Source organism: Oxyura jamaicensis, chromosome 8, assembly GCF_011077185.1.
Source record: "Oxyura jamaicensis isolate SHBP4307 breed ruddy duck chromosome 8, BPBGC_Ojam_1.0, whole genome shotgun sequence".
NCBI classification, from domain to species: Eukaryota; Metazoa; Chordata; class Aves; order Anseriformes; family Anatidae; genus Oxyura; species Oxyura jamaicensis.
This window is the reverse complement of record NC_048900.1, coordinates 476,633-499,599: the sequence shown is the minus strand read 5'-3', so window position 1 is coordinate 499,599 and position 22,967 is coordinate 476,633. Positions and strand designations below refer to the sequence as shown.

The 22,967-nt window shown below is 35.4% G+C and overlaps 1 protein-coding gene across 1 annotated transcript in view; it reads left to right on the top strand.

Annotated features, from left to right (window-relative positions):
- Window positions 1-7,437: 7,437 nt before the first annotated feature.
- HFM1 (helicase for meiosis 1) overlaps window positions 7,438-22,967 on the top strand; it is a 40,545-nt gene continuing 25,015 nt past the window's right edge. The window contains exons 1-15 of the mRNA XM_035332776.1: window positions 7,438-7,715; window positions 10,249-10,347; window positions 10,774-10,901; window positions 12,207-12,528; window positions 13,312-13,577; window positions 14,441-14,488; window positions 15,785-15,855; window positions 16,973-17,105; window positions 19,261-19,412; window positions 19,782-19,859; window positions 20,001-20,162; window positions 20,608-20,808; window positions 20,891-20,979; window positions 21,575-21,618; window positions 21,710-21,811. Coding sequence (XP_035188667.1) covers window positions 10,277-10,347; window positions 10,774-10,901; window positions 12,207-12,528; window positions 13,312-13,577; window positions 14,441-14,488; window positions 15,785-15,855; window positions 16,973-17,105; window positions 19,261-19,412; window positions 19,782-19,859; window positions 20,001-20,162; window positions 20,608-20,808; window positions 20,891-20,979; window positions 21,575-21,618; window positions 21,710-21,811 — 1,867 coding nt within the window. The 5' untranslated portion in view covers window positions 7,438-7,715; window positions 10,249-10,276. The remainder of the gene's footprint in view (window positions 7,716-10,248; window positions 10,348-10,773; window positions 10,902-12,206; window positions 12,529-13,311; window positions 13,578-14,440; window positions 14,489-15,784; window positions 15,856-16,972; window positions 17,106-19,260; window positions 19,413-19,781; window positions 19,860-20,000; window positions 20,163-20,607; window positions 20,809-20,890; window positions 20,980-21,574; window positions 21,619-21,709; window positions 21,812-22,967) is intronic.

Sequence of the window (22,967 nt, the reverse complement as noted above, 5' to 3'; positions counted from 1 at the left end):
AGCCAAGACAATAAACGAGCCAAAATAAGGTGACAGGAGATAGATTTCTTTTTGTATATGTTTGCCATGTTGCAATAACAGATTACGTTGACCTGATCTTACTAATTTTTGTAAGTTAGTATGATTTGCAAAAGCATTTTGTTAAGGTAGAAGTTTTTAATCTTCTGTTTCTTTCATAATAAACACTTTTTAAAGTTACATAAAATCCACTCCTGCAATTCGGAGTTATTAGAATGTGACAGCATTTTTGACTTTTAAATACTGATTTGACCCTTTGGTTCTCCTTGCAAATGTGATCCAAATGTCACTTATGTCACTAGGCATACTTTGCTTACTTATAGTAGGTATCTGGTTGGGCTCCTTTGCATGAATTAAATATTTGGACAAGAGAACACAAGACTGTATTTGCTTGTAGCCTAGGGGAATGCCGTGGTTTGGTTGGAGGAGTCTCCAAACTCTCAGGTGATTTTCCTGAGCTGTACAGTCATGTTTCCACATATGCACTCTGTCTACATATGGTTTAATTATCCTGTGCCATTTCAAATGGTTTTACCATGAAAGAGGTAAGACAGACCTGGACCACAAAACCCAGTAACTGAGTACTTGGAGTTTTCCATCAAAGTGGGAGATGTGGATTTAAATTGCTTCATACAAAAGGAAGGGTTCTGGATGAATGCTATAATAACAATGCTGTTTGGAAAAATGGGAACTGAGAACACTACTGTGCTTTGTAGCAGCTTGCTAGATTCTTTAAGTTTCCAAGTCTTCTCCAGAACTGAAAACTAAGGCTTTCAACTTTCGACAGGGCATTCCAGTAGAAAGCACGTAAAATACCTTACAGCAGAGACACGAAGCTGTCAGCATAGAGCATTATGACATCCTCAGTTCTTCTGCAGTTACAGCCTTCGATCCACTGACCAATTCATCTTTACTTAAATACATGTCCTCTTCTGAATATCTTGCAAAAATTAAACAGTAAATCTATATGGTCTAAATTTGGAAGTGATGGGGCTGATTAGTGAATAGCTGGACTAGATATGTAAATTGCAAAGTTTTCTTCATGGCTTTATACGAGATGTTTTAAAAACTTAATCAACGTCAATGTGTCAGCCTGGTTTTCTCTGTGAAATCTTGAAACTGCTCTTTCATCTGTGTTGTAAACACATCAACAAGTATGTAGAATGTCTTGACTTTGAAATGCTGTCACCTACTTTCTGTATCATTGTCAGTAGTCAGCTTGTTATAAAAGTGTTTCATTTCTAACTCTTTCTTTTGGTAGCATGTCGACATACTGCATTTTTCAACTGTGTTCTTTGCTGCCTCTCCCATGTTTATCAAAAATGTAGTGTGACGGAAGTTCTCTTTCTTTGTGACATGGTGGTATCTCAGGCTCTCCACTGTCACCAAAGCTGTTGTGCTACTTTGAGGATAAGTTGAGTGTGTGTAAACCATCTTCAGCATTTTGTGTCAAAGCGCAGTAGCAATTTGAACTCAAAGTTTTCTGAGATGGTGAGAAGTCCCTTAGCTTCAGTTCTTGCCTTTACTTTTTAGTTGGAACTTTCCCAGAACTTGTTCGATCTGATACAATGCCTGCTCCTGGCGTGCTCTGCAATACACAGTTCAAGGTTTGCTTGGAACAAATGCATCTGATGATGGACAATTTCTTAAATGTAAGTGTACTCCAGCTTTTAATTCTGCTGATTCTCTTATAATCTCCTTTTTCTTTTTTTTTTTGAGAATATAACATGTCAGAACTGGTACAATGGTCTCAAGTGCTGCAATTGAAAGATTAACATCTGTACAGGTTACTGCATTGCAGAATGTAAGACACTCGCTGTTGTCAAGTTTTTAATTACACTTCTTTCACAAGGATTTTCAGTCTAAAATACAACCCTGATGAAGTTTCAATAGGTATAAATTTGGTTAAATTGGAAAAAAATGTTCTGTTCAAATGCTTTCAAGATTTGTGCAATATAATTGCATAGATCTGTAGTAGGCCAGTGAACCCAATAACTATGATGAAATATTCAAAGTAGTAGATAGTTTAATATTAGATACTTACACCATTCTTTTGTGTACTATAATATCAACATCTTACTGCATTTACAACAGTACAGTTTCCTCACACCTTTCATCATGACAGTTCCTAAATCAAATCTGGTCCAATTGCTGTAAAACTCACATGTTTTTCTGGAATCTGGTGCTGAGTCAGGAGGGTTGGTTTGATTTTGCTTCCCTTATCTGCAAGGATACATAATACTTCTTCTCTTGCACTTCCTATTGTTTATTACTTGCATTAGAATGTCCTGGAGCTCTGCTCAGGAGTAGACTACACATTGATAGCTGTATACTGGACAGTTTTGCATTCAACCTTTTTATGATGTTACTGGCAAATACTATTACATTAGCAAGCATCTAGTTATTAAATTTAGAGTCATAAGGCTCAAGACAATGTTATTTATGTTCATAAAAGTTAATAAATGTGGAAGAAAATGCAGACTTTGAGGAATGTATGCTTTTCACTATGGTCCAAGAAGAGTAAATTTTATTTCTGAAGAAAGATTTCTGAAGAAAGATCACTGCATGAACTCTTTTTCACTGTATCAGTACAGATTACATTCTTGGTAACTAACGTATCATAAAGAAATTTCTTCTAGGTACGGTATGTTTCAAAACCAGGCTGACATGAACCAGAGATCAAACAAAATCTGTATACACGGGCCTATTTTGAAAAAGCTAAGGATCTGTAGCGTGTTCTGATGACATAGTCTGCAGAAATTTAATTGGCATATTGTTGTTGTTTAACATAAAATGCACAGCATAGCTATAGTACTGATGATTATTAGAAATAACTGAGTAAGCAGACTGTCATCTTAGGAAAGATGGTTAAAAACAACCAGAATTATCTCTAGAATACTGTGTGTCTTAGACCTGACTATATCAAGCTGTTAACCATACTGTCTGGACCCAATTATCCTTACATATTGATCATGCTGCTGCTTTAAACACATTTTGTGTGTTTCAGGACCTTTATTCCACATTAATCAAAATAAGCTTAGTAATGATCAGGGAAGTAAGAAAGTGAATAGGAATAGCTTTTCTAGAAATCTTTGCATTGGTGTTTATTTTCTGAAGACAATGGTGTGTGGATAAGCATCTCAAAGAGAACAGTAGCTATTTTTTTTTTTTTTTTTTCTAAAGAAAATCAAATAGATACAGAATCAAGAACATAAATTTTAATAAGGAAGAATCAGACATATAGATGCTAAGTGGCCACAGTGTCACAGAAAGAATTGATCTCTCCTTACCTTTAGTCTACTCCTCAAGCCATTGTATACCAAAAATAAAAATAAAAAATCTCAGTAGACATGAACTCTTTTGGTGAATAAGTGCTATGTGTAAAACGAAATATATTCTAAAAATTCATCCTATATCAGACTCATATTTTCAAAACTCGCTAATTTTGTTGTCCTTTGAATGTTGACAAATATCTCTGTGATGTTAAGATTTCTGTATAAGAAGCTTTTCTAAGATGAGAAAGATCTAATTTCCTGAGAATGACATTTCCTGACTTGTTTTGTGGACCTCTTCTTTCCATAAGACATATATTTTTGGCGGTTTATTGAGCAGCAGTAAGTTAGCAGGCTTTCAGCTACAATACAAGATCAGAATCAGCTGTTCTGTAAGTATTATTAAGAAATATTTGTAGAAGTGAGGATTTTGAAGATGAGCACTTTGGACATAATTTGAAAAATTACTCTGTATCCAGTGATTCAGGGTGACCTATGAAAACTACTCTGAGTGTGGCCTTTTTTTATTATTATTATTACTGAAACTGTGCATGAAATGAAATTCATAAACAGTGCCTATTACTTCAATACATGGGCAAAAAAGACTGTATTTTCTCCAAGGAACTAGCTTGATAAAATTTCCTGCACAAAACTGTTCCTGCACAAAACTTGCTGCAGAACTGGGAGTATTCATTACATTAATTTTTATTACAACTGTTTATATTCTTTTACAAATGAAAAATTATTATAGGAAAAAATCTGTCGATTTAATAATACAGTTAAAAAAAAGAAGAATTCTATAAATGTATTAGGTCTTCTGAATCATTCAACGATAGATAGTATTGGAATTTTTTCTCAGTGATAGTATTGCAGTTTTGAATCCAAACCAAATAATTATAGTGGCAGGAAATCTTGTCAAAGTGAACAAACTGTCACAGAACCTGGAATCCAGATGTTAGCCATTGCATAATAGTATATTTTGTTGATCCATAATAATTTAGAGCAAAAAGCTAATAAATTAAGAGTTTTGTTATACCTTTTGCTTCTATTAAGATCAGACTACAACAAAATCAATCTAGTTTTAGAAATGATAATTCCCTTCCACCCTTTAAAAAAGACACATTGTTGGAACTGACAAGATGAAAATAGTAGTCACTTTCCAAAACAGCGGTTGCACATATAATTTTCAGGTTTATTTTTTCATTTATACAAAAGCTGACTCCACCTACACTGTATCAGTTGGACATTCTGTATGTTCTACTTTAAAGGGAAACAGAAATGACTTGCCTCCTAGCAAGTATACTACGAAGAAACAAATATCACCACAGCATTAATCATTTCATTTTATTCTGTGTAAATCTCATTTTATCAATCATACCTATGAATTAAATATATAAAAGTTAAAAAGTATCAGCTATGTGAACTGTAAAATCTACACTTCATATCACCTCTTCTGTCTATGTGCAAAATTGCTAATCTTTCTAAGTGACATAAAATAACGTGTTTGTACATGATGAGATTTGTTCAGGACGGAGCTGTAAATGTGGAATGTGCTTCTTTTGTTAATTTGAAGTAAGATGCAAATACTATACATAATGGAACTGGTCCTTGGTGGCTAGTCTGACATGTTCAGTAGGAGGAGTTCATGTCTGAAAAGACAAAATGTATGGATAAGAAACTGAAAAAGGGAAACAAAAGTAAAGAAGTACAGAAAAGAACATTTTCATCATGAAAAACAGGGCGTTAAATATATTTTATTTAGCCACATAAAAATGAGAGTTCAAGAACTACACTTTCCATGGAAGCATATGTTAGCGGCACAGCACTAGCCTGCTTGCTGGGACCCAGGGGAGCGATGCCTTGTATCAGTCTGGGAGATCCCCTCTGGCTGACATGCAGAGCAGTATTGCCAGCTTCCAGGGAAAGCTGCATTTAGCTCTTAAGACCCAATCTTGCAAACACTTATGTGCATGAGTAACTTCAGCTTCCATGAGTCAAGTTATTCACATGTTTAGGTTTTTGCAAGAGTGCGATGTCAGGACCAAGTTTGTAAGTGCAAGTCAATGAGACAAAATGGAAGAAATTCACCTCTGCTTTTTCCTCATCTAGGCAATCTAGTTTGTGCTTTTTATCTCCTGGTTGTGACTAAAAAAAAGGTTGTAACTGCAAATATTTTTTTTACATTTGTGAATCTTACTATACTTTCTTTAATAAATGAATCATCGCCACAATCTCAAGCATACAGTAAAAAATAATACAGTTAAAGGCTTTCCTGTGATTTTAAGACCTCCTAATACTTCACAGTGATTTCAGTTATGGGTTAGGGCATATTTTAGAGACCAGTGCTTTGTTGTCACATCTCTGAAATTGTGTATAAAGCTGAACAAAGGAAACTAAGAGATGACAATGACAATTGTCATCCTACTTATATCTTGATGCTTTTCTGCATTTAATTTGTTCATAGCTGATTTGCTTAATTTGTAAGTTCTGGAGAAAACTGAAGCTTCTAACATTTATATCTAGTAAGTATGAGAATTATTCTGTTATCGTACAGATCACTGACCAATGTCTGGTGTTCTTGATTTTCTAGTTGTGTTGGTCCAGAACACAGAGTTTTATGGCTTAGTATGTGATCTCTATGAGCTGGAAAGACTCAAAACATATGGCAGATCAGATGTTAGGCTTGGGGGAAATCAAAAATTAAATTGTCTCAGAGCTGTTGAGAGACTGCTTTGCTATATATTTTATGTGATTTGTGTGTGTGTGTTGAGGGAGATGTCACCTAGGGAAGGGAATTGAAGAAAAAATAGCTTTAAAAAACGAACTGTTTGTATTATCACTTTAAACTTTAAAGTCTGGTCAGCTAAAAGCAGATGTTGTGAAATAAGATGGAAACTTGCCTCAGGCCAGAATTGAAGAAGGCGTTCTCTAATTGTAAGAAGTAAAAATGCTTTCTGGTTTCAGAATTTATTATAAGCATAAAATGAGTTGTCCTCAAAATTTTATCCATTTTTATTTAAATTAGTGAATAATATTGGTGGCTTTAGAATTTAATCTCATACAATGGGTTCATTAGCAATCCTGATTGTATTCTAAGCTGTTTATCTTTTTTTTTAAAAAAAATATTTTATTATTATTATTATTTTTATTTTTATTCTGTGCTGGCCAAGATCTTGTTGTGTTAGAAGTAGGAATGAAGTGCTTTTTACCCTTGGCTCTCTGCCCAGTAATTAGATGGGGAGGTGGATTAAAGCATCTAAACATGTGGTGTAAATTTTGGCATATTGTAACATGACACAGTATTGATATGAATTAAATAATAGGTAATAACTAATAATAAAGGAAAAACTCATATTCACAGAACTGTAAAAATGAATATAACCTTTCCTGCACACTTTTAGTTGACCTGGGCTTGCATTGTATTAGAGAATATACTTCTGCTATGTAAACATACAATGTCTAAGAATTTGAAATGGCAAGTTATAAATTAATATTTTTAAGAAAGAAAAACAAAAAGTTGATTAAGTAAAAAATATTTATGGTAAAATCAATATTTGAGAAAATCTTATGTCTCCTTTTCATCTATTTATGTATGAGGAAATACATATTTACAGTAGCTGCCTCTATAGTATTTGTTGAATGTCATGAAGCTTTGAACCAGATTAAACTTTAGTCTTTCTGAGACAGTTCTGCAATTTATTTTAAATTTACTAGTTCAAAAGCTATGTTCTAAAGGCAAGTCCAGAATTGTAAATTGCAGTATTTCTGTGGAAAAACAATAGCAACCTACTTCTGCATTTTACAAATACTTTACATGATACTGTTTCAATTCATGTAAGTTGTTTGAGGCACTTTTGTTGATCTAGTTCAGCTGCAGCAGCAAGAACGTATATGAATGGGTTTTGGAAATCCACTAGAAAATATTTCAAGGATCAACATTTTCAGTTTATTTATTCATTTCTGTAGCCTGTAGGAATCCTTTTGATAATGTAGTCATATGGTGCAGAAATCAGCCGCTATTATAATTTATACCATGGTAAGAGTGAGTAAGGACTTCTCGATGAGAGAATAATTCCAGATAAATCCGTCTTTGGACAAGCCCTAAATCTGGCACCAGCAGCGTTCCCACATTTATTATTATTATTATTATTATTTTTCCCGTTTTAAGGAGAATTTAGCCTCTTCCTGTGCCATTGGTTACACGTTTGTGACCGTGGGTATTGCATGGTGTACCGGTCGGGCTGCGCCTCAGAACGCGGGCAGTCCTCGTGGAGCGCACCCAGGGCCCGCCATTTCGTGCCAGCGGGAAACCGCAGCCCCCCCCGCCGCGGCTGAGAGGAGCCGTCCGCTGCCGGCCCGTGGGGGGCTGCAGCAGGACCTAGACGGCAGCCTTCCCCGGGGCGGTGCTGGCATACGGCCGGGCGGGTACTGCCGCTGCCCGCCCCGCTGGAGGCCCGAGGGGACGCGGCGTGCGAGGTCTCTGAGAGCTGGAGCGAGCTGAGCAGCCAGGCTTTGGCCCCTGAACTGCCGCCATTTTGTGCGGGGTGCCGAGCTGCGCTCTGGCAGGTTCTCCGTCCTGGGGAGAGGGAGCGTGACTGAGGCCTTCGGAATACAGTGAGGGGGGATGACCTCTGCCCCTCCTGGGCGCTTGGTCCACGGCTGGGAGCGAGCGGTTGCGGTTCGTTTGGGTCGGTGTCCCTGGACGTTGAGACCTTCACTTGGCGCCTCCTAGAGAGTAGGCTGAGGTGAACGTAGTGGTCTGAGGAGAGGGCTGGGTAATAGGAGGGAAGTTTGAAAGTAAGGAAACCCCACGCGCCCATAGTAAGCTGTTTCTTAAAGGAGATGCATGAGAGGTCTTCCCTTACAGGGGCTGACAAATATCTATTTGTTAATTAGTATTTGGTGCTGTTCCTGCAAACACCTGCATATCTCATTCTGCTATCTTGAGTATGTGTTTTCCCTGTGCTATCAAACTGTGTATATGAAAAATTGTATGAAAAAATGTTATTAGTGACTTTTTTTTTTTTCCATGTAGAAAAGCCAGAGACTTAACAAGTTGCTTGGTTCGGATTCTGAGGGGATTGTCCTAATTAACAGCCTATGGACAAATATAAAACTGCATAAAGGAGTGTTAAACCAGGATTTTTCAGTCTCTTGGGATGACCATGGCATGTTGTATCATTTTCATTTAAGCCATAAAACAATTGGAATTAGTGAAGTCAGTCAAAGAATATTTGTACAAAGTGGGGGCCTGAAGGTTCCAGGAGTTGAAATATCATGAATAACAAAGACTGCTTGAGGGTGGAAAGCATAAAGACAAAATATGTAAATGATGTTGTGTAACAATAGTCCACAGATTCTCTACTTGAGGTATGAAAACCATTTCACGCTGGTGTGCAGTGTTTACTGCTCCTTAGAGCTGGTGAAGCGGTTGTTAATTCTTCAGTGGCCCTTCACACAGATAATGACTGCCTGAGTCGCTGCAACTTGATGGGACTGATGTATGCTTTCTGCTGCTACTACTGATACCCCAACCATTAGATTTAGATTACAGGCATTTAAAGTGTGCAATAGAATGGTGGCAGGATTAACCAGCTTTGTTAGATTAGTGTGTTTTCTAATAATGGTGCTGCTCGAATCCACTTTGCTGGTAGAGTTGGGAAAAATGGCAGTCTGGTGTTGGGGAATGGCAGAGATATGCAGAAGTGTTACAAACTTGCTCTGACAGGGACTGTAAAGGGGGTATTGACTTTTTTTGTTGTTGTTTGAAGTTCTAGTATCATTCTTCCTCACTGTGTAGTCACAGTTCTGATTATATGCTGTATATTCTGCTCATATTGTGAAATGTTTTCTGTTTTAAATTTGAAACATTTCTATGGAATGTTTGAAGTTTTACAGCTCTGTGGAAGAAAAATATTTTTAAAAAATTGATTCACAAGTGACAGGATACAGTAATTAAGCAAACCTGAATTCTATTTGCACGCACTCTAAAAGATTTTTTTTTCATGTTACTAATTAAATGCTGGAGCAAAAAAAATGTGTTGTCTTTATCTCTATAGGTAAGGAATATAGGTTTGTTGTAGGTTTATTTATCACTGGATTCTTCATTTATTGGGATTTTTGAAATGTTGAACTTGATTTAGTATTTTACTATTTATTTCAGTGAACCTAAGATTTTGATTCAAAGATCCTTTCTGTGGCATTCTTTTAGTAAGAACTTTGATTTTTTAATCCATCCTTAAGCAAAATTAAGAGCTATGGAACTCCTCAATGCAACCACATAAAGCAAACACACCTAATGCCTAGAGTTAGTGCTAAATTAATAATACTTTTATTACTGTGTATGTTTAAAACCAGTGATCTCTGGTTCTGATGTTTCAGAATCCTCCATTAACATTAAGAAGTTGGGCCCATAGTCCAATTATCCAGGTTTGCATAAAGGATTAAAAGAACAGTCTGATTTGCTTGTAAATTCAGATTATTATTTTTTTTAGATAATAGAACCATTTATTTATTTTGTAAAAATGACAGAATCTAATCCCAAAACAAATGGTGTTTTTTTCCATCAAAATGGAAACAATTTGAGGAAAGAAAATATAGTCTGCAGATGCTTAAACAAATTTCAACATTATTCTTAGAAATGATGTAATTTAACACCATCTCTATCTGAATCTTCAGTATTATGCATTTTTTCACTCCTGACATATCATGGTAATATATAGTTTTTTTTACAGTGCTGTCCTAAAGGATTTTTTGGTCATAGTTAATAGCATCCATATTTTATCATGAGAGAGATTCTCTTTATGAAGCGTCATTAAGGGTACAGTCAAGAGCCCTAAAAGCAAAAATAAATCTAGAAAATAAATATTGGCACTTGTATCGCTAATGAGCTTTATGTTCTTTATACAGGTCCAATTCTAGGCATTTCATTTTCAGTTTTTTGTGCTGTCTTTTACAGATTAAAAGACTTCATATTTGATCTAAAAATGTTCAACTCGTCTGACATGGTCTTTTCATTGGATAATTTATTTTATGAAAGACCAGATGCAAAAAAAAGGTAAATCTTTACTGTTAAATATATATAATTGTTTCCCAAATATTTCCAGACTGTGAATCATTTTTCAACTTTTTTTTCTTGTTGTTGATTTCTTTTCCCTTTTCTGTCTCTTAATAGAAATTTGGGGCTAGAAGTTTCCTAGTTCCCAACCCATATTTTGAAATATATATATTATAATATATATATATATAAGTGTACTGAGGTTTGAATAATGCAGGTATATCTTCTGGCTATAAGAAATATGGAATAGCAGAAGTTTTGCATCTTAAATTTACTGTGATTAAAAATCACACTAATTAAAAAGCCTTTTATAAAACAAACAAACAAAAAAAAAACAGGAGAAACAGTAGGTTGTTTATGACTAATAATTTTAAGCTAGATGTGGAGGGTCTTAAAAAATGATTGTACCTTGCATTTTAATGTTAGAGAGAGAGATCTAGAAAAAGAAGAGTCGAGCATTTGGTATATCGCACCTGCTCCAGTTATTGCTGAAATTCCAGCAGCAGAGGAGTTGCAGAGGGAGCTGGAAAAAAACACAGCCAGCAATCATATGGGTAAAATATATGAAGTTCTTTCTGCATGACTTGACAAATAATTAGCTTGATAGATAATTCCTCCTCTTTATTTTAATGCTGTGAAATACAAAGTATTCTAGGTATGTGAATATAGACAAATAATATATTTTAGTTCAGAGTGATGATCTTGTTCATAGAAAAGGTTTGGAATATTAGCCATCCTCTTTGGGCATTTTAAGGCTACAAGGTCACTGTGCAGAAGTGGGCAGCATATGCAGTATGGTCAAAATTTTGGCTATTCCACTGTGTTGTGATGATTCATGGAAAGATGAGAAGCGACTGCAAGCACATAGTGCAGCATGTGCACCTGATGACCTGTTTCCCATCAAGACACAGAGAGTCTATGTGGACCTAACTTCCTTCTCCCTCCCTCTAAATTGCTGTTCAATAGGCAAAATTTGGAGGTGGTCATTCATTGCTGCTAAGTGCAGTATGCCATCCATCTAAATATTCATAATCACCTTAAGGAATTTTTTTTAAGCATGTCATTGCTTTATCACTGTCAACTAGATTTTCGCATTTCTTAGCTGCTGTGCTGATTTATGATATTCTCTATTTAGGTATTATATTATTAAAATAGAGTTGTGTTTTTTTTTTCTTACTATATGCAAGAGCAAATCCCATCAAGAACTACTTATTCAAGTAAGCTTTTTGAGGTTTGTGGAAAGCACCAAACAGGCCACTGTTATTTTAAGTTTCTAGACATATAACACTGAAATTAACAGAGGATGGTGATGATCTGAAATTTTCTTAATGAATTTTATACATACTCTGAACTGTAAGAATATGATTAAAAGATTAGCAAATTTAAGTGAAGGCTGTTTAATACAGCTGCTTCCAATTGCTCATTTCTGCTGTTGCCTCTTGGTTGTATGGCTAGTCAGATCAGGACACTGATCCTACTCAGAACTAACCCTACAAATCACGATCAGTAACTAAGATGACTGAAACTGACTGTCACTGACTTCATTAGGAATTGTGATTGTTGTCTAGAAGTAATTTTAATCTACTGTGTAGTTCTGAGGAATAGCTTTGCTCCATTACTTTGTGTAATTAACAGAGAAAGTGATCCTATTTTTATAACTTTTTAGTTGACAAGATATGTATTGCATTTGTCAGCATTGGTCATAAAATATAAAGTTCTTGCAATAAGATGAGAATAAATTCAGGTAATGTATGTGAACTTGGCTACAACGAATCTGTGTGGAAGATGTTTAATGAAATGAATATGTATAGGAATGTGAGTGAATATTAATAGAAATAATAATTTATTGTCTATCATAGGAGGGATAAAGCACCAGAAGTTTGTACAACAACACAGGAGTAACACTGAGGATGTAAATCATAAATCTCCAGCATCTGTTCATTTTGGCATAGTCTCTGAAAAAGAAATGCTCCAACTAAGTGTAGGAGAAAGAGAGAAAATAAATTTTCAGCATGAAAGTCTTAAAATGGTTTCATTGTTTCTCTCTCCTGACCAAGATAAGTATAAAAGAGGAACAGGGATTTGTCAGCAACCTGATGCAAATTTTTCACAGAGTAAAATCTTAATTAATTTTCCAGAAAATGGTGATGATGAGAGTGTCCATTCAACATTAAAGCAAAGGTATGCTTCTAGTCAATTCTGATAAATCATCAACTGTCAGAATTGTATTATTGTTTTAGGTGTATTTGTCAAATGCAGATGTTTTGATCCTTCAGTACTTTAACAGGGCTCCAGACACTAAGTCTTTTCAGCGTAAGGAAAAAAGCTGTTTGCTTTTGTCAATATTGTAGTACTGTAATAAATTTCTCCTGAGTTCACCCTCTTTTACAAGAAAGGTAAGGATGAGATTTATATATATATATATACATATAAATTTTTAATAAATTGATAAATAATAGAGGTTCTTCAAAATACCATTTGGAGTTCTTTATGTATTTGATAAAAAGCAAGAAGACTGAGATAATGTGCTTTTCAGAGCAGAGGTCAGCCAACCAGGAATACCTTGAGCAGTTCTCAATGTGATTTCAGTGCTGCCTGAAAGATGAGGTTTTACAGATTAAATTCTCTTCTATGCACAGCTCTTCTTGGTCTTCAGAACTTGTATGTCTCTATTGTTTTTAATTATGCAGTGATTGACAGTTATCTACTATTGGGAGTCAGAGCCCATCTGGACAGGGATGTTCCCCCCGCCCCCCCCCCCCGGAATGAAAGTAAAGTTAAAATGTGTATTAAAAGGAGTCTTCTTTGGGTAGAAGAGTGTCAGATCAACTAAAATTATTTCCAAACTTTCCTTATGATTGTATCTTACTGGTTGTGTTTCTTGTATAAATATGTATATTTTTCAAAAACTAGAGAAACTATGTAGCATACAACAAAGTAATAAATATCCTGCATCTTTTGCAGCTTATTTAAACTGTCTGATTGTATGTATAAAAATACAGAATTTAAAGATAGCTCAGTGGATATGAAACAAGTTGATACTTACCTTAATACAAGTGAAAACATGACAGAAGTGAGAAAAGAAGATGTGTGGAAAATAAATCATCATACTCCAATAACTACAGACTCAGATTTTACCCTACATAGGGTAAATGATGGGAACATTGCATCTAAAATTGGATTTCAAATAAAATCACTTCCTAGTGCTTCAAGGAGTCTGGATATGACAGGTAATTGTTACTGCTCTGTTAAAAAAAATAGTCCACTGATCGAGGTAAAGAGTGAAGAACCTTTTCCTGCCAGCTCAAATTAAGGTAATTGATTAAATATAGATAAATAATATTACAGTTCTAAGGAACTTAAATGTGTTGTTGCTTAATATGTGCTGTGTAAACAATTTATGAAGAAGAGTTACATTTTCCAAACCGCTAAGTCTTGGACCTTTTTGAGTGTCGCTCTGAGTCTATTCCTAAACAATTTGAAAAGGAGCAGCCTGGTCCCTCGATACAGTGAATAGTCTCATCTTCATTAAAAAGGGATTGTTTACTAGTCATGTTGCTCACACTTGTACCTTTCTCGAATAAATAGGAAAAATGGAGGAAAGTGGTGAGAATTTTGATGAAGTGACAGAATACTTTTTTTTTTTAGAAATTCAGGCAGAAAAGTGCCTGGGGCCTGGCAAACGAAACAAATGTGAGCTAGCAGCGTGCCCCAGCAGTAATGAAAGCTGACAGTGTCCTGGTCTATTCAGCTCTGGTAAAGCTGCACCTTAAGAACTGTGTTCAGTTTGTATAACTTTTGCTACACTTCTCAGATGTCTAGGTACTGCATTAAGAGGCATTTTGGGCCTCTGGTACAAGCAAGACATTCTGAAACTGGAGTGAGTTCAACAAAGGGCCACCAACATGGTCCTTTCAAATAACAAGCCTATATCCTCCCTGTCCTATCAGCTCCTTTATCACCTCTGTTTTGCTGCAGCCTTGTATCTCCTCACAGAATGCACAGCTTAGAGTTAGGAAGATATTTTTCATGGATATTAGTTGAGAACAATGAAATCTATTTTTATAAACATAACTACTTTAATTTCTTTTAGGAAATACAGGAAGAAATTTGGAAATGTTGAGGGCTGTTACAGAAATCCGTATCCTTTTATTTGCTCTGTCTGATTTATTGAATTTATTACAATGATTCTACATTTACAAAATTATAGTGGTTAGTTTGTAGCCATAGGAACTCATGCATTATACTGTAATAGTTTTCAATGGTAACGTAATGCTGGGAGTCGAATGGGAATTCATGCCTGGGACCTCCAAAGCTAGAATGAAAATAGAACAACTTATAAATAGATCATTCTCTGCCAAGCAAACTTACTCTTATTTCAAACATGTACATTTTATCCTCAAAATTACTTATTTTTAAAATGTAAAATGTAAAATTTTTAGTTTGCTAAAAATTGACATAATTTCCAAAACAAGTAAGTACTCAGTTGCTCTGATGTTGCCAATTGCAGGTAGTTAAAGTTCCTCTTTTTGATAATGGGTCATTTATTTAGAGGGATAATTTTAGAGAAGCCTTTTTAAAAAAATCCTTGCTCACCTTTATCTTTTTCTGGTTTTATTTCATTATTTTTTGTATTACTCCTTTTTTTCTTTTTTTCTTTTTTATTTTTTTGAGTCTTTTAAAATGAATATAACATCTTTTTAAGGCCTCAGCAGTTCAATGTTTTTGTTACTGTTGGTGGTGTGTCTGACTGTCTTTGCATCCACAGCCCAATCGGATCGTTGCGATTAGTCTGCTTGTGTGGCTTCAGTGCAAGTCCAAACAAGGATCAGCTCATTTGTTTGGATCGTAAGGAAACAATCTTTCCTCTTACTTGTATTTTAGATAAAAATGCTTTTGTCTGGAAAATACACAATATTAGCAGTTGAAAATACCTTTAATAGCACTATCAACATTAAGAGATTGTTGGTGAATTTCTTTAGTACTGTTATAACTGGGTAAACAATATTAGGCTGATTAATGTGTTATATTACAAATATAATGTGGCAGTTGGCACTTCAGATAACAGCAGTGCTCTGCTTGCTCCTTCAGATGCTTTCACATGTCATAATTGTATGCTGTTCCATGAAATTTATTCCAGGGAGAAGGTTCTCAATTCATGGTATAGTCCTGAGACCTCTCAAATAGGGAGTGATTTGTTTTGTTTTGTTTTGTTTTCCATGAAGTGGAATATTTGGCACACCAAGAATCGAATGACAATATTAAATCATTTAATAAGTTACTTTCTGGTATTTTTTTGACAAGCTTGTATCAGTTAAAGTTTGTGGCGTGCTTTTTAAATTTGCATTTAAATTGCGAGATAGGCATGCATTTCACAGATCTAAAAGAAATTTTATAATGTTCACTCAATTGTTTTAACTTCCTTAATGCTCTCAAGCGACCCAATTTAGAAGTATTTTTAAGGAGTTTCCATATTTTAACTATGCACAATCTAAAGCTTTGGATGATGTAAGTATGAAATGTTTGCATCAGCTGCAAGTAGTACTTTGTAGATAAATATATCGTGTAAACATAAATGAAACTTTAGAACTTAAAAGGGGTTAGAAAAGTACAATATATTTCAAGTCTCTTCCTGGAATAGGTGAGCAGAATTGTGCAAAGCAGAGAGAAGAGAATAACTTCTTAAAATGTGTTTCTCAAATGCATTTGTGTGAAGTTGTGAATTACACATATGCTTACACATACAGATATATTCAAAGGAAAATTAAGCAGATCTTTAGAGAAGGATGTTTTTTTGGAAAAGTGGTATTTGTCCATCCTTTCTAATTATCAACTATACTTTTTCTTTAAAACCCCAAACTTATTTTGAAAGCAACCAATTTGAGGAAGATTGTGTTAGAGGTTTTGCAGAGAGAGGGGAAATCAGAGTCTTGTCAGTGAGGATTATACATCATATTGGCCTGTAAAATATTCTTGCATTACTTTTTTTTTTTTTTTTTTTAGTAACTATAACAACAGTAAATTTTGCTTACAGCAGTGGTTTCCTGTTATTCTAGGAACGGAGTTGTCAGGGCAATCATTTTGGGGAAAAAATTGAGTGGCTTATGGTTTAGTACTTCTACATATAAACTTGTTTGCAAAGTACAAGGAAGGACAAGGTTTGCCTATCACATATAAGAGACGTAGTTGGAAAGAAAAGTCATCATTGATAAGATAATGGTCATACCTTTTTTATTGGTCAAGCTTGAAAGATTCAGCTTGTTAGAATTTCTCTGTTTTATACACAGTGAATGTTACAAATGATTATTTAGCAAAAATCAGCGAAGATTTCATATTCATATATCATTGATTTTTTGTCTGTATGTGTGTGAACGTTGAAGAAATGGAACTGTAGATAAAGAACAATGGTAATTCTTGCAAACAATTGTTTAGTCACTCATTTACATTTCCATGACAGTTGCATAGCAAAAGACGTTCTTGCTGTAATTTGATGTCCACATCTAATACAAAAATGAATTAAAGAACTACCAGCTATCCATGTATTTTGTGTCTTTTTCACCTAGACAATGTTTTTGGAATGTATGGATAGCTGCGTTTTATTTACTTCTATGCCGTTCTTTCCTAGCTTCTTTACACGGATAGAAATTTTGTGATTTGTGCTCCAACTGGCTCTGGAAAAACTGTAATGTTTGAACTAGCTATTACCAGATTACTTATGGAAGCCCCAATGCCTTGGTTAAATATTAAAATTGTTTACAGTAAGTATTATGCAACTTTAATCATTTTGATGACAGCAGTAGAAAATGTCATTCTGTAAGCACGGAGATCTGGATCGAGTGTTTTAATAATACTGAAACTACTTACGTAACAGCACTGTATAATTGTAGTGGTCACCACTGCCTAGACAAATAAAAATATTGTAAAGAGTTTGTCCTCTGAGAAGGCAAGATATACCTGAAAAAAAGAGAAGGAGACAAAGGAAACTAAACAAAATTCTTGTCAGATCCTGAGCTGAAGCAGTATCTTTTGTGTACCTATCAGTTGCTCTGATAAAAGAACAATTTTTTCCAACATTTGCTTATCTGGCAAGGTTTCATGCTGTTGCTTTCTGTCCACTGCTTCAAAGGCAACAGAGCCATGGTCTTCATGAGTTTTAATTGATCTGTATAGAAGCTAATAAAAATACTTGAAGGTAGTCACATCTGTAGACCATTACACTTCTTCCTGGAGAACTACATTCATACCATGTAAAGCAGATGAGATGGGTGGTTTTGTGCCAGTGTTAGTTAATTCATACAGTGATATATTTGTTAGTCTTGCTGTTAATGTTTAATCTTTATTTTACAAATGTTTCAACTTTGTTTGTAGTCTTTATTTTTTTAATTTCAGCGAGTTCAAATCTTTACAATAATGCTGGTGTTGACACAGAGTTTACTGTGTATTGTAAAGACATTTTTTTATAAACAGACATACTGTAGTTTCTCTGAGCATAGCAAGGTGAAGCACTTCAGTGTGCTCTAAGACTTTTAATTGCATTGGTAGAAGTGATGCTAATTGGCTGGTAAGAATTTTCAGTAAGGAAGTATTTATCTGCTGGTGGAATTAGATCTGCTGACCTTCCCTGGTAGTACAAGAAGAAGAACAAGATGTGCCTGTTTTTGTGAATATTGGAAGGGAGGTGTTAATCAGAGTATGTACTGCTGGAGGATTATCCAGTAGCCAGTTTGTCTGTGGCCCAATGTATGTGAATTAGCTTGTGTTAGTTCTGTAAATTAGAGTTCATAACCAGTAGCTTTAACATGTGCTAAGGATTGGTGGCTGAATTTTAGGGAACAATTACTAGTTTCTTGCATTCTGCCTCATTGCTAGCAGAAGATTACTCTTGCAGTTTTATGAGCTACTTGCTGCTAGCTTCATCAGTTTTCTGGAGCTAGTGATTTCTGCTTCTGTATGGGCCACTGCCAATCTTACGAGGTTTTACACCTCTTTCTGTAGCAGAAACTGGTTCTTCAGATCTCTTCATCTTGTGGATCAGTTGTCAGCTGACAACAGAAATGGATCATATTCCAGTGGCTCTAAGTAGCCATAACTACAAGATCTATTTTATTACTGCTGTTTTCAGATCACTGGTAGATCACTTTTTTTTTTTTTTTTTTTTACGTAAATTACTGCATTTTTGCTATAGATTACCTATCCAGTATAGACTTTTATGTGTTGCTAGTATCAACCCTTGTAGAGAATGTCTTCTGTCTTCTAGAAATTAACCTCCATCTGCACAAGAATAGTATGTATCTATAGGCCAGGGAAAAAAAAATAAAATAGATTGTTTTAGGAGTCTGTTAATCAGGACCAGCATCCGAGCTGCTACCTCCCATGTTAGCTGGTATGACACTGATTACACTTAACTGTACATGTGGTTTAGATAGTTTTTTGTTTCTCCTAGTATTCTGTCACCTGCTAGTGATTGGTTTCTCATTTATAACCCCTCTTTGTCTTTGAATACAGAACGCTCATATTCTAAATAGGAAAAAGGTTGGTCTTTGTATGATCTTTCATTAAAAAATATATATTTCCTGTGGTTTCTTATGTCTGTGAGAAAACCTTTTGATAGCTGAGTGCTTATTGTTTCCATATGGGACTGAAGGAAAAATCAGGATTAAGAGAGGGAATAAAAAACCTTAATTAAAGGGTTCTGTTTCAAATTGCTCATAGGGAAGAACTGTGGCCCAAAGCTCAAAATTGATCTATACACAAGGGATAGGATAACCATCCAATTATGAATGTTATGGTTTGGGGAGCAAAGCTGAAGATTGAAGAATTAAATGCAAGAAGACATCTGCATTTAGCATTTTTAGCAATACAGTTGAAGTTTTGGTGTTCATGATGTAACTGATCATTGTGTGTTGTTTTTAGTGGCTCCAATAAAAGCTCTATGCAGTCAGCGTTTTGATGACTGGAAAGAAAAATTTGGACCTATAGGACTCAACTGTAAGGAACTGACGGGAGATACAGTGATGGATGATTTATTTGAAATACATCGTGCTCACATTATTATCACTACACCTGTAGGTTTCAGTCCAAATTCCTAAAAACAAAACAAAAATCCAATAGAATAAGCAGACATTAGTGGTCTGATTGTATGCTGTCACATCTGATGTTTTTTTTTTTTTTTTTTTTTTTTTGTAATGAGTACTGATTAGGAGAACAATTTTATGATCTTTGTACTTGCCTACAAACAGTTGTGCATGCTTCTGGTTCATATAAACAGCATATAACAATGTGTCAAATGAAACATACATGGCATTTGCTAGATATAACTTAACTGTTTTAATTTAAAGATTTATTAAAGTTTAGTTATGCATGCATGTCCTCTACCTCTGACATATGCTAGCCTTTTAAATATTTTTCTCCTCCTCTCTTTTTTTATCTTGTAGGAAAAATGGGATAGCATGACTAGAAGGTGGAGAGACAACTCTATAGTTCAACTTGTACGACTGTTTCTCATTGATGAGGCAAGAAACTTAATGATTTTTATATGCTGTTTTTGTTCCTGAAGATAAAAGGAAACCTGTTAGAAAATAAAACACTTATTTAACACATGTATAGAGTATAACTCAAGAAATATTTTGCAAATGTTTTAAAATTCCTAATAGGTGCATGTTATAAAGGATGAAAGCCGTGGTGCAACATTAGAAGTTGTAGTCAGTCGGATGAGGACTATTCAGTCTTCTCTTTGGCGTCTTTCAGAGAATCATGATGTCGTTCCTCCCTTGAGATTTGTAGCTGTGTCAGCAACAATCCCAAATGCTGAAGATGTAAGAGTTTTATTTTAATAGTATTTTAATTAATATAGTTTTATTTTTAAAAAGTAAGTAGAGTTCTAAATAAATATCAATAGATACCAAAGTTGTCATTTTGAAGCTGTCAGATAATGGCAGCTGTGTGGTTGATGTTAAATTAATAAATGACCTTCAACCATAGAAAACTATCAACTAAGTAGGGCTATGCTTCTGTTTCAGATTTCTGTGATTTTTGTCTTTAATATAAATCTAAATGGACTTGAGATTTCAATCCAAATGAAAATGATTCAGTAGAAAGTAGAACTTCCATTGGTTTTCATGATAAAAGTATGTGAAATGTGTTAATAGTTTATAGGTGACAAAAGGTAAGTAAATTACCGTATAATGCAGTTAGAGCAGAGCATGATTAAAAGCAGAAAATTACTATTTAAATTTAAATTTTGTTTCTTCTTTTTTAAAGATTGCAGAATGGCTTTCAGATGGTAAGATGCCTGCTGTATGTCTGAAAATAGATGAGGATCAGCGACCAGTGAAGCTACGCAAAATTGTTCTTGGCTTTCCTTGCAGCGATAATCAGACAGAATTCAAATTTGACTTAACTCTTAACTACAAGATAGCGAGTGTTATACAAACATACTCTGAACAAAAACCAGCACTTGTGGTACAACATCTTTTTTTAATCTCATTTATAATTTTCTTACTGAAAAGTGTTGATTCAGAAAAAACTATTTTCTTACTTACAGTTTTGTGCCACAAGAAAAGGAGTACAGCAGGCCGCTTCTGTTCTTTCAAAAGATGCCAAATTTCTATTAAGTATAGAACAGAAACAAAGGTATTTTTATATTGAAGTTTTTATTAAGTATTTACGTGTTCTAGTAAACTTGTGAAATATGTGGAGCTGTTGGCCTATTACTGTTTCTAGCAGAGGAATGTCTCTATATGTCTCTGTTGCTTTCCCTGTTTCTCACTTGCATTTCTGCCAGCAGTATTTATGTCTGATTTACCTTCTGCATCCAGTTCAGAGCTAGATTGTATGTTATAACTTGGAAAGATGACTGGGCTGGAAAGGGTGCAGTGGCTCTTCTAGAGAGTCAGTATGTTTGCTTTAGGAAAGGTGGTGGTAATAAGTATCCAAAGAATGTATAGGTAAAAACTTATTTTAAGATTATATCCTTCTGATAGGCTAACATGTAGTTATAAACTAAGAACATCTTTAAAAAGCACAAATGCACTAGGACTATGAGAAAGTATGTAAAATAAATGTACATGTCACGAAATACATCTCAAAAGCTTAAAAGGCATAATTGTGTATTGTTTCATGTGAAGCTCTATCTTAGTATTTTAAATGCACTCTTCTGTGCATATTCTGCCAACATTAGTGAAATCTGCTTTGCAATTCTGAAGCACTTTTTTTCTTTGTTGTGTAGATTACAGAGGTCTGCAAATTCATTAAAAGATTCTAAGCTCAGAGGTAAATATAACCTACCACTTCTCTACTTTGTGAATGAAAATTTGCCTGAGTAAACTTAGTCAAATAATGGACATAATTATTTCATTATCAGATCTTTTAATGTATGGTGTGGCTTATCATCATGCGGGTATGGAGGTGTGTGACAGAAAAATAATTGAAGGAGCTTTTACTGTAGGAGATTTACCAGTACTTTGTAAGTAAATTTAACTTTGAAAGTCAAAATGTTGTTAATGTATTCTGAGAAAACTGTAGTTTGGAACTGGGAACACTTTATGATTCTACTGTTTCCGTTTCTTCTTTGTGAAATCCAGAAAAAGATGTTATTATGTTTCACATGCACTTCTACTCTGTGAGAGTGCAGACACATTATTACTGAAAACCAGAGAACTTTCCTTCTTTTCAGCATACACAAAGGTCATCCTCGCTTTTACATTTCTATAGGGCTGGCCTAGATCCATTTCATTCTAGTACTGCTGAGCAGTCCTGTTGAGAAGGAGTACTCTGCGATTGTGTCCTTTTTCAGCTTTCACATGATGTTTTCTTGGTTTGTCCTTTGCAACAGTGGTTCCCTGAAGATAAACTTCTACTTTTGTCTTCTTAGACAGGCAAGATTCCATTTTCAAGCCCCCATGCAAGGTGTTTTGATTGACAGGGTGGTTGCTAAGAAAGATACCACCTGCTTTTACATAGAATGAGATGGTATCTGTTTGAGACTTGATAGTCTCATCTTGTTCAGGCCTTCACTTTTCACATCACTTTTCACACAGAAATTCAGAATTTATAAAGAATTGGGTAGGAGGCCACTCTATGAAGAATTGGGTATCGAGGGTAGGAAGGCTCTGCAGGAGGATCTGGATAGGCTGGACCGATGGGCTGAGGCCAACGGTATGAAGTTCAACAAGGCCAATGGGCTGAGGCCAACGGTATGAAGTTCAACAAGGCCAAGTGCCGGGTCCTGCACCTGGGGCACAACAACCCCAAACAACGCTACAGGCTGGGAGATGTGTGGTTAGAAAGCTGCCTGGCAGAGAAGGACCTGGGAGTAGTGGTTGACAGTTGGCTGAATATGAGCCAGCAGTGTGCTCAGGTGGCCAAGAAGGCCAGCAGCATCCTGGATTGCATAAGAAACAGCGTGGCCAGCAGGTCCAGGGAAGTGATTGTCCCCCTGTACTCGGCTCTGGTGAGGCCGCACCTCGAGTACTGTGTTCAGTTTTGGGCCCCTCGCTACAAGAAGGACATGGAGGTGCTTGAGCGAGTCCAGAGGAGGGCTACGAAGCTGGTGAGGGGCCTGGAGAACAAGTCTTACGAGGAGCAGCTGAGGGAGCTGGGACTGTTTAGCCTGGAGAAGA